The 17,500-nt window shown below is 37.8% G+C and overlaps 1 protein-coding gene across 11 annotated transcripts; it reads right to left on the reverse strand.

The window, feature by feature from the left end:
• Nucleotides 1-123: 123 nt before the first annotated feature.
• Nucleotides 124-16,650, reverse strand: LOC104234605 (coatomer subunit beta'-2-like). 11 transcript variants are annotated; one of them, XR_712997.2, is made up of 27 exons: nucleotides 16,503-16,650; nucleotides 16,365-16,416; nucleotides 16,071-16,091; nucleotides 15,906-15,967; nucleotides 15,496-15,550; nucleotides 10,241-10,277; nucleotides 9,802-10,127; nucleotides 9,583-9,714; nucleotides 9,344-9,492; nucleotides 7,812-7,880; nucleotides 7,374-7,524; nucleotides 7,217-7,282; nucleotides 6,561-6,749; nucleotides 6,066-6,206; nucleotides 5,886-5,960; nucleotides 5,612-5,788; nucleotides 5,423-5,514; nucleotides 5,224-5,340; nucleotides 4,604-4,718; nucleotides 4,414-4,485; nucleotides 3,391-3,587; nucleotides 3,220-3,313; nucleotides 2,578-2,684; nucleotides 2,162-2,288; nucleotides 1,701-1,920; nucleotides 1,092-1,158; nucleotides 124-389 (listed from the first exon to the last, which is right to left on the reverse strand). XR_712997.2 is itself a non-coding variant. In XM_009788202.2 (26 exons), exons 1-25 carry the CDS (start codon nucleotides 16,365-16,367, stop codon nucleotides 1,139-1,141), a joined length of 2,739 nt encoding a protein of 912 aa, XP_009786504.1. In that variant the 5' UTR covers nucleotides 16,368-16,646; the 3' UTR covers nucleotides 124-389; nucleotides 1,092-1,138. The 11 variants fall into 11 exon arrangements, 3 of the variants coding, with proteins under 3 accessions (XP_009786504.1, XP_009786506.1, XP_009786505.1); XR_712998.2 differs by having other exon boundaries at nucleotides 1,730-1,920; nucleotides 16,365-16,646; XR_011403144.1 differs by having other exon boundaries at nucleotides 124-401; nucleotides 1,730-1,920; nucleotides 16,365-16,646.
• Between the last annotated feature and the right edge of the window lie 850 nt (nucleotides 16,651-17,500).

Genomic DNA, 17,500 nt, shown 5'->3' on the forward strand with positions numbered 1-17,500 from the left:
TTTGAAATCCAAGTGTAAGAATAACCACAAAATACGTGAGCGCTCCAGCACTCTACACGGACGGCTCTTTAAAATCGCCCTCTTGCTTGAGGCAGATTTTAAGAAAATGTGATTGGAAATAGATTAAAGTTAAAACAATTTCTGCGCTATTCCCGCTTTTATATATGGTATAATTGTTTCTAAATTCACAAGGGCACGTAAGAAATTGGAAGGTATAAATTTATGCCTCAAAAGAATAATGTAACGCTATGAGGTCACTAAAGCTAATTAGCCGAAGCTGGAAAGAAATGTCTTTCTACAATATGCCGACAAAACTCATTGCTAGAAAATCACACCACTGGCAGAACAGACATCCGGTCCCTTGAACTGTCCCTTTAAGGCAGCAGAACCTGGAATGCAAACTAGAAAACCATCATTTTCCTGTTGAGCAAAAACAAGAAAAGATCTCAAACCGAAAAATACTTAGATTTTCTTTCAATCTTTGATGCCGGCCAAAGAAATTGACACAAAACTACTGCAAGTAGTAAGTGGGACTTTTACACAGTAAGGCAATGGCTTATAGAAGCTGAATATTCGTTCCAATTAATCCACTGTAGTCAAATATTTAACTATCACTATGAAGGTTGAGAGCTGCAGAAAACAATTATTATAATCTTTTGCCCGTCCCACTAGAAATTTGGTGTATAACATGTACTCCTGTAAGAGAAACGTATGAATCAGGGTATTGTCTGGTAACATGCCTTTCTTCGATTTTATTGCAACAATGAATTTTGATGCATTTGTTTCAATCAACTAATATGTCGAACAGTGTTGTTAAAGGCGTATTTGAGGCAGGTTTAGAGATTAGACCGTAAAACTAGGGGTCACATGTCAGGCACTTCATTTAGCTTAGAAAAGCTTTGGTGGAGGTACTAAGTATAAGGGACCACGTCCCTCTAGTTAATCAAAACAATAACATTGTACTACACACCAGAGAGTTGGAAAGTAAAATGAGACTTGAAGTGACCAATCAAGTAGACAAATAAATTGCTTAATAATTTTTTCCAGGAAAATCAATTGCGATTACAGTGTTGCAGAAATTTATTTCTCACCTTAAGAACGAATTACATACAACTGGAACCATATGTCTTGGCTGAACCTAATGACGTGGTGTAAGAACTGCAAAAGCATCAACAGAAAAAAGTATGGATGAGAAAAAGAGAGAACAATGGCAACATCAATAACCAAAAAATATGCAACAAACAGTGATGATAGAGAAGCCTGAAAATAAGCTGATGAAGAATTGTAGGCAACTGCCCGAATTTATGCAAAGAAAATAAACAAGGTGGGCCACTTGTAGCAACATTTCAAGCTCAAATGATAAAGATGTCAAGAGTAGAAATTACTATTGAGCCAGGTACCCAAGAAAGCATGATAAAGAATCAATTGCTTAAACCTTCCCACACGGAAGAAGAACAACTCCAAATGCTACATTGTTTGTCTTACACAGCTGTGTAAGATGCTTTCTCCTTTTACTTTGGGGGGGGGGGGGGAAGGGGGGATGATTGTTTAAAATGTTCCAATCTAGGCTCGTTTATTTTACTGTTGGCAGGCAGGCAAAATGGCAGACAATGAAAATAAGGAACCATGAAAAAGAAACGAGAAGAATTTGGAATCTATGAAGGTCAAATACAGCAGCTAAAAGAAATTCAATTAATCACCAGCAAATAAACTAGGATTTCACACCAACCCAACCAATTGCTTTTAGGCTGACGGTTTTCCTTCAGTATTCGTACCCCACTCTTCGTCAGCCTCGTTTCCATTAACGAGTACTGCACCATCAGTAGAGTCAGCATCCACCACAACAGCCTCTTCTTGGCCCTCTTGTTGAATGTCATCTTCACCCGGTTCTTGCACCTCATCACCATTCTGTTCTGCAACCTGACCGGTTAAAGCAAGGGAAGCAATCACTTAACTGATTAGCTTTGACCAACAACGACAGGTTTAAGATAAAGTATAAAGAAATCGAGCTATTAAACTTTTTTTTTTAAAACGGAACGAATTATGAACTTCACATAAACCTATCTGGGTAAAAGCAAATGGCTTTCTTATTTTATGAAAATGATCACATGTACAGAAAACAATTCTCAGAAGAAAAATTAGAAGCATGTCCATCTTATACCTCATGATCCAACTCTCCATTTTCAAGTGGTTCTTCATCCACTCTCATGTTGCTGAAAGCTTCTACGAGGTTAGTAGTTGGTCTACCAGCATAATTTCCATAATCTGCCGCTGGCGGGTATACACCCCTACATAAATAAGGAAAGCAACCAAATTGGTGCCAAATTTTCCCAGTGAACTTGTCTGTTGATGTAAAAGTTTCCTTTCAACAGACCATACATATTGGAATTAGAACACATCTTTTTGAGCTCATACTCCAAGCAAGAAAGAAAACGAACAACAAATTGAGCAAAAGGTGTGACACTTGAAAAAAACAGGGGGAAGCATAAGCAAAAGCATTAATATTTTGAGAAGGCCGCTGGCAGTTAGCGAAGAGAACATAACAAGATGCATGGGGGAAAGAGCAGTATATGATACCTTTCCTCCGCAACTCTAGCTTCAACAGAATGTGTTATTTGCCAGTGCTCAAACAAGTTAGGATATTCTTCAGGATCAGCCAATGCTTCTGCAGCTTTCTGGTTAACCTGCATGCAGAAATTATGCAAAACAAGGTCAAAGATTTTGTGCTATACAGATGTTCAAAATTGTTGTACAAACAGCATGAAGTCCAAACAGTAAACATGACATTTTCATTAACTACCAACATTTACCATTTTCAAACTTAAGGTCAAATACTTTGGTTAAAGTAGTCTGCATCTGGCAGGGGGGTGTGCATCAGGCCATATTGGTTCCATAACTTAGGAAGAAAAATGCTTGTGGCACGATCATATGTAAAAGAGAAAGCACAGTAGTGAAAGAAAAAAATAAAACGGTACTAACTGCTACGCCTGGATTTGTTTGACACCTCGCTATCACAGGCATAAATAAGCCTCATTAAAGAGTACAGAGGTCTGAAGTTTCTTTGCACCATTAACTTAATGGTCAAGAAGCTTCTACCCGGCAACATTAAAGCTGAACATCCAAGTGACCGCTAACCTAGAGAATAAGCCAGCTCTGGAAAAACTTTCCATAGAGCACAAAGTACACAGAACAGCAAACACAAAAAGGAAGATCACTAACCTTACTGAGGTCCTTTCTCCAAATTGATACTATTTCAGAAACTTTACTAGGCAGATAAGATCGTGCCATAAATGCAGCCTCGGGTACCCGATTGCTGCAAAGAAAATGTCACATGGATATCATCACAATAAGAAAAATACATATATGTAGTAAGATTATGAAAAAATATACCTGTCAACCAACAGCTGAATGCACTCGTCCACTTTACCCAACAGGAACATGCAAAGGAATGCAACATTGTTTTTCCCCTGCTCTTTTGCAAAAGAAGCTAGTTCAGTTATTCCTTCAGCATCTCCTAGAGAAGAATAGAGTAGCAACAAACCACTCAAGTCATTTGCATGCTTCAAACACTCCTCTGCCGTCTCAAGCTGCAAAACATAGTAAAACAGCAGCAGTTATGAAAAAGTCTTGAAAAGTAAATAAGCACATGCAATTCGCAAAAGTAGTCTTCTTTTTAGATGAAGTGACTTCAATTTTGCAAAAGTAACATTACTAGAATGCTGCAAAAACCAACTCCAAAGCACCCTCTGCTGCTTCACTACAAACAGAACAATAATGACAACTCTATTCCAGGCTAGTTGAGTACTTGAGTTAGCTATACGACCCCTAAAGCCATTTTGCTCCACTCGGTCATTCAAATATTCTATTGACATATAAATATCTAAACGGACTAAAAACACTCCTAGTTATACAAGTTCTCTAAATCAATTTCGCTCCACTCAAACCGTGTTTCATTCAAATACTCAATAATTTGGGGTTTTCTAACATTTCTATTGACATATAAATCTCTAAACATGCTAAAAACACTCCTAGCAAACACTACTTGGCTACAAACAGAACATGAGGGAAAACTTTAATATATAACAGGACAACAAACAGAGTAGTCAAGTATTTATCCTATATAGAGTGATATACTTGCTCCTTCCTTCAACCAAGAGAAAGAGAAGTGTTAATTGCGTAGCAATCACAATAGCCGGTGCGTCATCCTTAAGAGTCCTAAGTAAAAAGGATATGAATCAACGGTTTTCTGCAAACAAACTTTTTGGATACCAAAATTCACTTGAAAGTTAAAGGAAGAAGCTTAACATTTAACTTTTACATGTTTCTCTTTGAAAATTCAGTAAGTTTCCATTTCCACTTGTCATAATTCCTTCACAGAAAGAATTGGCCCAAGTGGCAATAAGTAACAGTTACCCTTCCACTAGACATGGCTAGGTCACCCAACTGCTTCCATTTGGACTCACTCTGTGCCACTACGGCAATTTCCTGCATACATAGAAAGGACCAAAACTTTTAACAACACATAGTTCTTTTTCCGCAGTGATAAGTCTAAAAGAAGAGGTGCTGCAAAGATAAACCACATTTCACTAGTTATTAGTCTCACCTTTGCAATATCTAATTTACCCAGCTGTATGGCTAGTTCAAATCTGTAGTCAGGGTCTGTAGCAACTTCTAATGCTTCCTCTATCATTCCACGTGATTCCAAGAAACGAGCAACACTGGTAGGAAGAATCATTCAATCAGATCCCAGGGAACTACAAACCAGCATGCCAGACCAAGCAAATGCGCCCCCCACCCCCCATCAAATAAAAGGGCAGACTACTTGATATACACATGGAGAACTGCAAGGTAAAATTTCAGATGGAGTGGGCAGCTAATTCTACTCAGAGGTATAAATGAATTATCAAATAAATAAAAGGTTATTGCCAGTATTAGTATGTAACTATATTGACTAGAGATAACAATGCCTACCAACATAAGCAAAAATCAAGACCTACAACCCAGCTGCATTCCGCACAACTTAATTGGAGCCAGTACAGCAACAGATATATACATTTTACAACATAAACTTACAACGTTCGCATCTGCAATTTTAAAGACCGAGTTCATCACATTTTACAACCATGTTTAAAAGTTTTTAAAAAAAAAATTGTACCCTGCCCATAATTTATTTGTAGTGTTCCCTAGAAAAGCACATCATAAAGAGTTAAAGAAGCAATAAACCTGTTGTGATGCTCCTTAGGAATTGATGGTAAGACCTCATTTGCTCTATCCCAGTCGCCACGCATCACAAGTGTCTTGTACTCAATCAAGCCAAGGAGTAGAGTATATCCCACGACACTACAGGAAAGAAGATGAGTTCATGTATCTATTGAAACAAGTCCTGGTTTCCTTTATTAAAAGATCACACAAGCTTACTCACTTAAACTCCTTGTCAATCAGAAAAACCCTGCTCTGATTAGCAAGGTATCCAAGCAGGTACATGGGCCGGTCAAGGTGAAACATTGTGGTCACCTGAATTTAACAAAAAATTCATCACCTCGCCCGGTATGAGAACATATGTTTTGCAGATAAAAGAGCCCAGAGAAGCAGTATAAAGGATCTATCATACCTCACCCCCAACACAATAGTTAAGTCTCCAGGAAGAATTATTGTAAATGAAGCAATCCCCAACCCAAATTCCAGTCCGGACCCGTTCATTTATCTCGTTAAGAAGTTCAAAAGCTTCTTCAACACCTTGTTCATCTACTGATCTCCCACTATCTAAATGTGCAGAGACCACATCTCGCTGCATATCATCAAACAGTCGAAGGATTGTTAATACAATAATGCACAGATTTTTTTTACCACAAGTAACTTCAAGATTGGTGAAAAAGAGCTCTTACATTATACTTAAGTATGTAGAATGATGTATCACTAGCAATTGCCACCAGATCACCACTGTCGACCCAGTATAGATTCTGAAGAAGTTGAAGCAAAAGAACTCAGCAAAAAATTATAATTACCAGATAAAAGAGTAAGACGCCACCCTACTCTATATCAAGGTAAAGCTTTATATATCTTACTTTGACATTAACATCAATTCGCCGTATCAACCTGCAGTCAGCCCAATCATAGAAACAAATGAAATCATTCGAGCACATTGCCAATAAAGTACCACCATAGATGCGCTCAGCAGAGAAAGTAGGCCGAATGCTCTTCTTCTCCTGGAGAATATCCATCATAATTTACTTTTTCAGTCAGAATGTGAAAAGAAAGAAACTACAACTCGTTGCATGCTTCAGCTTCAAGATAAAGAGAAAGTAAATGCATTAAAAAAACTATTCAACTCATTCACGAGGTGAACTATTAACCTACTTGTCAAGCTCAGTCAGAAGTAATTCATCAAAACTTGAGGGGTTAAAGCAGAAATGCAGGGACGGAAGAGGGGCCGGGGGCAGGGGGAAAATTGGATTCCAATGTTGGAAAGAATGTATCATGAGACGAATCAAATAACAGCTAACGCAAAGCGCAAAAAATATGCAAACATTTTGGAGACATTTGGAAGGAAGAACTTGAACCTGGAAATTTTTGCTGAAGATCTTAATCTTTGAAGTACTTTCCCTCACAGCATATTCTCCATCCGAAGACCAAACAAATTCCAGAGCTGAGCCAAATGACCTATTTCTCCAAGCCAGAGCGGTATATATGATATATTCTCCATCTCCACAAACAACGACAAACCTTCCATTTGGATTATGCTTCAAGCTCTGTAAAGAAGAAGTGCAAGATCTTCAGTAAATTAACTTCAGTAGTCAATCTTCTAATGATAACCCAATCGAAACAGATGCCAACTACTATATTATACCCATAGTCCCATACTCTTTAAACTACTATAAGATGGCAGTACAACAAAATCAAAACGAATTCTTCAAGTTTGCTAAGATAAGGAAACTAGGAAATATAAAACAGCAACTCTTGGGAACAACATCAACAATAATAAATCACTCATTCCACATATAAAGTTCACTAATAGCGTGTACAAATTCAAATATGTGAACTGCTCGTAAAGGAATAATAGCAACAGCCTTTCACTAGGATGAGTAGTACAGTGTAAGCAACTTCAAACACTAATTCTACAAGACTATCATTAACTATGTGAACCAATCTAATTCACTTGTTATAGAAAGGGTTACACAAGATTACACCAATATTTATATTCAATAATCAAACTCACTTGTGGGTAGAGGTCACAAGTTCCCATTTCCTTGACAGCCAAAGGCAGTCTCTCTCCATCAGCGACCTGAGGAAAAGCAGACAAAGAATTCATATAACAATTTTGAGGCAGTGAGAACAATCAGGTGAGCAAAAGTAGAGGTAGCGTGATGCCCTACTTCATAATCTGCCCCGATACTCTTGATGTTAACAGTCTGAACTTCATTGTGCTTAGCCCAAATAACTTTTCCACTGTTATCCATACTGGCAACAGGTACTTCTCGACCAAGTTTTACCATGATGGTTCCCTCATCATAACCAATTACAACCCTGTACATAGAGCACAATCATGATAACCATAACTAGCTGAACAAAACAAGGTACAAAGGAACAAAATTAATATGATGATCTATTTCTTCTCTTCAATTTTTCTGTAGGATATTTTGTCAATTTGCTAGGCCCACGGCTAACAGTGACTTTTCCCTATTTCCTCGTCCACAAAAACTTCTCACTATGAACAAGAAGGAAACTAATTGAAAGGCAAATTAAAGTTACAAGCAAATGCACCGACTTCCAAAGAGAACAACGTTACAGCTATAATTAATTGGAAAACTCACCTCCTTGAGTGTTTCATGTAACCAATTGCCCATACTCTTTCAAGACCATAATTCAAAGTGTTCTCAAGTCTACATGAAAATGCCAACAAACAAAAGGATTAGTAACTGTAACAATGTAGCTCAAATACAAAGAGTTAAGAGAGAACGGGGAGTCAACAAGAAAACTCATACAAAACCAATTGAGTCATCATTTCCATAACACAAAGTCATCAAAAGATCCTCCTTTTAAAAGAAAAATTTTCCTCGAAAAATAGAAGTTCATCTTCTTAGAGGAAATATAATATATATGTTTTTAAGGCTAACCAATCAATTTCAACCCCCACCCCCAGAAAAAGCTGAAAATGAAAAAGTAGCATCAGGTTTTTTTACGCAGATTCATTTTACCATGACATGTTCAGCTTCAGCTTGTAGATATAGAAAAACGGGAAACCTACTTCAGCTCTCGCATGTACAACAAAAAAGAGACTTCAAAAATCTTTTCAATGCACCAACTGATTTTGCTCAAAAGTATCTCATAAACCAAGGTCCAGCTATGGTATAAGGGATGTGTCAATCCAGCAGCATATGATAGATTATGTTCGTATAACTCAAAAGGCCTGGGAAGGATATCCATTTATCCTTCAGTCCCAAACCCCAAACCAAAAAAGAAGTTCCTCCCAGTAACAAGGACATGAAAATACCATTATAGTCTTGATTTTGACCTGAACCGATAATCTACATGGACCAATTACACTTGATGTCCTTCTCAATATATGAATAGACTGAGAAAGTAGAAATAAAAGAAGAGGGTGAAAGTAACAAAAGAAATGATGAAAAATGAGAAGTTTCTATAACATCTCAGGCTGTTTTTTGTTCATCCCAATGAATTTTATTATGTCAATTTGAAGATCAGATACGGGAAGTAACATATGAGGGACACTATACAATTTTTACTTTTTTTCTTTTAGAAGGTATATGATCTTTACTTTTAAGGAATAGAAAGAGAGAAAAGGCTGCGCTAAAAGCTGATAAAAGGGTCACATGTAACTTCTGTATTAATTCAATGCAAACAGTTCTTTATAGGAAAATGGTCGTAATTCTGTTAAAAGAAAAGGGAGTTGGGAGATGGGCATTCAATTTGGACGAAGGAAATGGCAGATAAACACTTCATGTACCTTGGAAACAGCAGCAAATCTTAAATGGTGAAAGCACGGCTCTTAACAGATATATTACGACTTACCACTAACTTTATATAGCTCGTCAACTGTAAATCAATATGAAAATTCACATAGCTTTCTAGTTACCTGGTTCAACTGATTTAGACAACTCAAAACAATAAAAGAAGAGGCCTTTCCTCTTAAAGAAATAGCTTAAATATGTCCATACACATGTAGAGCAATTAGTGTCTTCTCGAAGGTAATGGAACCAATAAGTATAGGACAACTTACTAGAAAAAGTCATTTCTTTAAAAAAAAAAAATAAGCAAATTCATTCTGTTGTCATTCAAAAGAAAATTTGAACTAAGCTTAGATGATTAGGTATCCAACCATTACCTATAAGTGGTTGCGTGCCATATACGAACAGTACCATCTTCAGAACCTGTAATTATAATTGGAAGATCAGGATGAAAACATACAGCTGAGACATTGTGTGTGTGGCCGTCAAGAGTCTGGACACAACTTTTTGTCTGATAGTCCCACACCTGTTTCATGGATACCAATACATCAAAAAATTCAAGTTCTATATGTAAACAATAAGAATGGAACATGGGAAATGATAAAGACTGGCAAACCTTAGCAGTGTGATCATCAGAACCAGTAATTAGATAGGGTTTATCACCCCCAGTGAAATAGTCTACACAATTAACCCCTTTAAGATGAGCATCCAGAGTGAAGTTTGGATCAGGAGAGCCAAGGTTCCAGATCTGAAAAAGTCACAAGGTGAATGGCATGAATATGTTATCAATTTCTCTGAGGACGGATGGAATGAGATGAAGGACAGATACGGTTACCTTTATAGTCCGATCAAGGGACGCGCTAGCAAAAGTATTGGTGTCTTTTGGATTAAAGGTGACTTGCATCACATAATGGGAATGACCTTCAAATATTTGAGTGCATAACCATCCCTTCTCCCAATCCCAGAGCTTTATTAGCATGTCATCAGATGATGACAGTACATAAGGTAGTGTAGGATGGACAGCCACACACCTAATATAATCTGTGTGTGCCTCGAATACTTTGACTTTATCCATGGTGTTGTAATTGTAAACACGAATAAGCATGTCATCAGCACCAGCAACAACCCATTGCTTGCGTGGTATAAACTTAGCTGACCTAACTGCAAAAAAACAACAGAGGTGTTTTGAAAAAGTTGCAAACCTTAAATGAAGCGAAAGGTTGCTTGGGAAAATCCTATTCGACAAAGAGACCACTTGGATTCCATAAACGAACCTGGTAATTCAGTAACTTCAAAAGATTTTACCATTGTCTGCATCAAAATGAATTACCCATCAGAATCCTTATCAATAATGCTATCAAATCATATTTTGATCAATTTACAAAATGCTGATAGATTTTCTTTTTCATATCAACTAACCGAAGAGTTCAGATTTGCACATAAGCAAAGACTAGTAGCATCTCAGATGATTCAAAGAAGCGAATATTTCATTTGAGGTTTTGAAATCTTGTGAAAGCAAGTATTGGTTGCAGATAGAATTAGATTAATTTAAGGGACAGTTGTGGTACTTGAAAATAATCTGACTTGTAAGTACTCCATTGCAGCTAGACGATGTTATCCCTAAGGATGTAGAAGAAAAGGTAATTGATAGAGAACCAAAAGACACGCACAGGTAAAGAATAAATCAAAGTGACTCAAGTTCACTAGTAAACTTAGCTTTTCCAAGTGAACGACCAGTGGTAACGCCACAATCATTTTCACGTCTATAAGTACATATTGCTTGATGTAAGGTAGCATTTCTAAAAGCTCTCTCTTCCCGGTTAACCATGTTCCTAATATTCAAACTTGCTAGCATCTTGCACCGCAATGTTGGCTCCCTCCCTACGAAGTATCTGGGTTTACCTCTCGGGGAAAAAACATAAATTTTCAACTATTTGGAATGGGGTTCTAGAGTAAATGGACAAGTAGTCAAATTGGAAGTTATAGAATCACTCTTATGAAGAGTGTTCTCGACACTCTCCCCATTTACACCAGGTCTTTCTTTCCTGTTCCTAGCTCTGTCTTAAAACACGTGGATAAATTGAAAAGACGCTGTCTTTGGAATGGCAACAAATAAACCAATCCTATTTGCCTAAGTGGACAGATGTTACTATTGACCAAAAGTTTGGTGGTCTCGGAATTAAGAATTTGGAACACCATTGAAATTCACTTGACGAAATGGCATTGGAGGTTCAACAAGGAGGAAACTGCACTTTGGAGGATACTATCGATTAAAAAAAATGCTCTCGAAGCTCCCTAGTGTACCAGAATCTCAGGTGCACCACATGATCAACTCTGTTGCAAACTTGTATTTTCCTAGCTCTGTCTTAAAATGCATGGATAAATTGAAAAGATACTGTCTTTGGAATGGCAACAAATAAGCCAATCCTATTTGCCTAAGTGGACAGATGTTACTATTGACCAAAAGTTTGGTGGTCTCGGAATTAAGAATTTGGAACACCATTGAAATTCATTTGACGAAATGGCATTGGAGGTTCAACAAGGAGGAAACTGCACTTTGGAGGATACTATCGATTGAAAAAAAATGCTCTCGAAGCTCCCTGGTGTACCAGAATCTCAGGTGCACCACATGATCAACTCTGTTGCAAACTTGTATTTTCCTAGCTCTGTCTTAAAATGCATGGATAAAGTGAAAAGATACTGTCTTTGGAATGGCAACAAATAAGCCAATCCTATTTGCCTAAGTGGACAGATGTTACTATTGACCAAAAGTTTGGTGGTCTCGGAATTAAGAATTTGGAACACCATTGAAATTCACTTGACGAAATGGCATTGGAGGTTCAACAAGGAGGAAACTGCACTTTGGAGGATACTATCGATTGAAAAGATGCTCTCGAAGCTCCCTGGTTACCAGAATCTCAGGTGCACCACATGATCAACTCTGTTGCAAACTTATGTTTTCTAATAGGAAATGGTAGAAGAATCAGCACCCAATGGTAATCGAAGTCCAAATCCCAAAAGAGACCAAAAAAAAAAAAACTACGCGGTTTTTTTCCATCTGCCTAAACCTTAGTGACTAGAGTTACCGATACCTGTGATGATAGAAATACCAAGTACCTAGTGGAATAGTCAAGTGGCCAGGACACCACCATTATCACAAAGTAAAAAAAAAAAAAAGGGGGGGGGGGGGGGAGATGCTTGATTGGGACACTTACGCTTAAAAGAACAGTTTCATGATATTACATCATTTCTACTCTATACAAGGATGTGATTGCTGATATTCGTACTACTTAGGGGTGGCAAAAGGGCAGGGTGGGTCGAATATAGGTGGACCGAAAACGGATAATGTAAAAAAAGATAAATTATCTGACCCGACCCATATTTAATACGGATAGAAAATGGGTTAACCAACAGATAATATTGGTAACCATATTATCCATAACTTTTTTAATATGATCACTTTTGGGAGAATTCCTAGTTTCCCAAGCTTGAGAGACCCCCAATTTGAGTCTTTACAAATGTAAAAGCTAAACACATTATTTATTAATTGGTTATCCATTTTGTAAGTGGATAGTATGGTTCTTATCCATATTTGACCCGTTCTTTAAAAGTTCATTATCCAACGCATATGTTAGTGGATAATATGAATGGACAAGACGATAACTATTTTTTTTAATCCATTTTGCCACCACTAATACTACTCAAGGATGGGATCTTTTTTTAGAAGAAACATTAATGATTGGGAAGTTCAAAGAACATGTGACTTGTTGCAACTTCAAAACAACATGTTCTGAACCAACATCAGTATAATTCCACATTAAATGGGGAAGCCAATCAGATGGTCTATTCTATGTCAAACCTTGTTACAAGATGGTGTTCTCAAAAGCTAACACAGATTGATGGCCATGGAAGAAGATTTAGCACAGCAATGCCTCTTTAAAGGTTTCTTGTTTTCTCTTTTGGGCATAATAGCCTAATTGACACTTCACCTTGTTCCATTTTGACATGCCGCCCCTCCTACTCCTCGAGGTCTCATTCAAGCACCTGAATCTGCTCAAAACTTATATTTTAATCCACTCTAACCGTTGACCAAGCTTATAAGACATGTGTTTGCTTAGTGGAATAAAGTGTGTGCTTACACGCTCTTAGAGCGATGTACCAATTTGATTAAAAATATTTTAAATTAAACTAAAAAAGGAAGAGAATAAAAAATATAAATCAAAGGCTTTTTTTAATTAAAAAATATATATTAAAGGTTTATATTTAACAAGATTCCTCCAACCTTCCCAGACTCCTTCCCCTCTCCCATTCTTCTTCTTTCCCTTACCCCCATTACCTCTATACCCCTCTGTTGCCGTTTCTTAGATTTTTGTTCTTTCCCTCCCGATTCCTCTTTCCCTATTTATTTTTCTTTCCCTCCCTCTCCCCATTTTTATTCAAACCGTCGTAACCAGATTCAAATTAATTCAACTCCACCATAACCAATTTTTGATTCAAGAAAATCTAGTATCAAATTTTAGCTTTTGATTCTTTGTCTACTCACTGAGTTTTTGTACCAGATTCACCATATAGTGGTTTGAGAAAAATAAGTGATTACGAAACCACTCAGGGAGGAAGTCGATGGAGGTAGGTGGATCTGTGATGGTGGTGAGTGGTGGAGTGTGATGGTGGTGGGTGGAAGAAAAGAAATTAAGGAAGAGAAAATGGATTTGGAACTTTTTGGGAAGTAGTGTTGGAGATGATGGAGATGGGTGGCAGACCAGTGGAGAAGGATTTTACTGGTGGACATAGAGGAGATGTGCGGCGGATAGGGGTGGTGACTTCACGGGTGAAAATGGAGGAGATGGAGGGGGATGGATGACGGGTGGTCATAAATTGGGTTTCGAATTCAAGCTCAAAAACATCATTAGTCAAGCAAGAACCAAGATTCCGATTTTAACCAGAATTCATCTCCGCCCATTTCAAATCTAATGATAGAATCAGAAAACAACGAAGAAGGGATGAGTGGGGTGGTCCTTAATTGGGTTTTGAGACTTTTTTTAAGAAAAATAAATAGTTTCTTGAATAAAAATGATGTTGCATGTTTTTACCTGACGTGGACATTGATATCAGCGTGATTGAGAGACGCATGGTCGGAGGGGGCAAAAATGCAAGTTTTGAAAAGGTCCAGGTGCTTAGATGAAACCCCGTGGAGTAGGAGGGGCGGCATGTCAAAACGTAACAGTTAGAAGTGTCAATTATGTTATTCCAGTGTTATCAAAGGCGCACTTAAGCCTTGAAGCCAAACTCAAAACATGTAGAGCGCTTCGCCTCGCTTAGCGAGCACTTCAGTGTTGTTATCAAGGCTCTAAGGCATACTTTTCTTTGCCAATGAGCGTAATCCTGAAGCGGTGATACTAAATAATTGATATTTCACTTTATTGTAAATTTTCTTCAATTTCTTTGTCCATATATTTGGTATTCATGCTTATAGATGTTAGCCTTGGACTACACGTACATATTTATAGTTTTTCTCCATTTGCTCTTCAATAAAGCACACGCTTTATTTGCGTTTTGCGTTTAAAGCCCCAATAAGAGCTTTTTTGCACTTTTCGCCTTTGATAACACTGGAATATTCTGCCTTTTTTATAACCGTAGTGTCCGGGCCAACTTGCACGCACCTCCACTAATTCTAAGGGATACCTGCTACCTCTCACCAACAAACTAATCTTGAGAGAAGAGGGTTTCAGTTGTGCAACAGATGTCCTCTGTGCGATGAACATCCAGAAGATGTTAGTCAACTACTTTGCACGGCAAGGTGATTTGCTAGCTGTGGTGCATGTTTTTGTCATACTGGGGATATGTTGGACCATGCCACACTCCACTTTGGAGCTTCTGAAGTGCTAGAACAGAGATGGACTGAATAAGAGAACTCACAAAATCCAGAATACTATCCCCCAGGCCATTTGGCAGACAGTTTGGATCGAAAGGAACCATAGAATTTTTAAGGCAACAAGAGAATACGCTTAACCTTAAGTTCAGCTTAATGTCCTTGGTAGCTTTTGGTACAACCTAGTCTATATACAGAATGTGGATACCATGTTAGATATAATTGGAAACTTGCACAAGTTGTAACTATGTATCGGCACTAACTTAGTGCTTTTTCTTTTATTAATAAAATTCTCTATTACTCATCAAAAAAAATGTTTGCATATAATCTTTTTTTGATAAATAAGTTCACATATGGTCTTTCTATCCTTCCATTCAATCCTTCCAACCTAAGTCTGCTATGCAAACACATTCACTCATGCATCGAAGGATCAACAAAGACCCAATGCAAAAAGTCCAGCGGTCACATTTCATGACTTGTTCATTTTAGTATGGCCTGAATCAGTGGATTGAGCTACCCCACCAGATCAGACCACCCATTCTACCTCTCCAGGCTTTTTGTTAATATCTGTATATGACATATTTTCGAGAATGTCATACATATCTCTCAGAAGATTCAAGAATTCAAGTTCATTAGAAAAAACAACACAATTTTGAATACCTGGCTCTGGTAGTTCCAGATGCAAACAGTCCCTGAATACAAACTTGTCAATATCCTGTAAGAATGGAGGCAGAAAATGAGCTGCAGAGAACTAAAATTATAATGATAAAATAACTGACATAGCCCCATTATCCAAAGAAAGCAACCAGCCTTAATCAATAAATTTAACATTCATACTCAGCTCAACCCTGCTCTGCCTCCCACTCCAAAAACAGACAAAATTTTGATAACTTTTCTTTTCCGAGCAACATCACTCCAATAAAAAAATATGCTAAATGAATTCTCTGTATACATTTCCCTCTATTAGGGCCAGCCATTCCAATATCAAACATTCCAAAAATAGTAAGCACACACATATATTGCATCATATAACATATGATCTATTTTCGTAGAAACTGAAGTCCAATTACCATGGCTCCGAAGGATGTAGATCCACGGACTTTACCCGTTCCGATCTTTGAGCAAGTTTTCTCTGATCCAAAAACCAGAATCAGCTAAATGTAGTTACATAAATTAAAAAACACTACCAAATACAAAACCACCAGTAGTGTTCAAATTTGAATAAAGTATATTACCTTAATCTCCAACCTCAGAGGCTGTGCCCATTTCAAATTCCAGATTGGAAAAACACAATGCAACAAGTGAAATTAAGTTAGTAATAACAAAATACCAGATCTCAAGCAAGCTGAAACCATAAATGAATCATGAATCTTCGTAACAATTTGTACGAACTTAATATAAATATATACGTTTAAAAAATTGAAAGCAATATACACAATTCAAAACCAATCGGATCGGATTTGAATAAGATCCGAGTTGTTACATAACACGAAAACGATTCAGGAATGCTTGAAACTGTAAAAACATACCATTTTGAGTGAAGAATAAACTTTCTGGAAGAATTGAATGAATCAGGGATTCCTGAATTGAAGAGGCCTAAAGATCAGAGTGAGATAAAACTTGGGGGGGGGGGGGGAATCCAGTACGGCCGGGTGCATAGATCTTACAAGTTGGAATTGCTTTTGGTGTGAAGTGAGACAGAGAGCGAAGAAATGGAGATCGAACAGAAAAAATCAGTAGAGGTTTTGGTCATGAAACAGCAGAACCTCTAATAATAAGATGGCAAAATGGGGGAAGTGAACAGAGGGAGATTGTATTGTATGAAGATGATACTCTTTACTCGATACAATTAAGAGTAAAGGTGCAAAATAGTACCTTATGTTTGGGCTTTGGATCAAAGTAGTCTCTATATTTTAATTTAAAGAACTAATAGTCATTCAACAATGAAACAATGGTGCACTTTTAGTCCTAATCTAACCGAAAACTGGCGCAACTATGGTGCACCAGAAAATATGAACCGCATCTCCAATTGTCCAATAGCACACCATAATTCCAGTTGCTCGGAACCAATGCATAAATGCACCAACTTAAGGATCAAATGGGGGGCATGACTACGGCTAGAGCTCAGGAATAGGATTGAAATTGTTTGCGATAGGGGCTTGGGGGAGTAGCGGCGATGAAACCAACATGTGGGATAGGACACCTAGTTGTATTAGGGAAGCATCTAGAGAGGTATTGGGGGTGTCTAAGGGCAACTCTGCCAGACATCGAGGGGATTGGTAGTGGAATGGTGAGGTCCTTGGGAAAGTGAAAGTCAAGAAAGTTGTGTATGCAAAGTTAGTTGTGACGACCCTACCGGTCGTCTTAAGAATTAACGTCCCGATCCCCTATTAACTGCTTTTCCCGTATTTATTTCAGCTATTTTGATTTGTCGGGATGTTCGGTTTCGAGTTTCGGAGAATTTTGGGACACTTAGTCCCTAAATGAGAGCTTAAGTATTGAAAAATTGACCGTAATCGGAACAGTGTGAAGACGGCCTCGGAATGGAAAACCGATGGTTCTGTTAGCTCCATTGGGTGATTTCGGGCTTAGGGGCGTGTTCGGATTGTGTTTTGGAGGTCCATAGCTAATTTAAGCTTGAAATGCCGAAAGGTCGAATTTTGAA

The sequence above is a fragment of the Nicotiana sylvestris genome, chromosome 10 (genome assembly GCF_000393655.2).
Source record: "Nicotiana sylvestris chromosome 10, ASM39365v2, whole genome shotgun sequence".
Lineage (NCBI taxonomy): Eukaryota > Viridiplantae > Streptophyta > Magnoliopsida > Solanales > Solanaceae > Nicotiana > Nicotiana sylvestris.

Coding starts and splice junctions, on each gene's coding strand:
- LOC104234605 (XM_009788202.2), bottom strand. Junction 9,715..9,801: donor CCCTTGATCGGACTATAAAG/GTAACCGTATCT, acceptor TGACTTTTTCAG/ATCTGGAACCTTGGCTCTCC. Junction 2,289..2,577: donor GCTAGAGTTGCGGAGGAAAG/GTATCATATACT, acceptor TTATTTATGTAG/GGGTGTATACCCGCCAGCGG.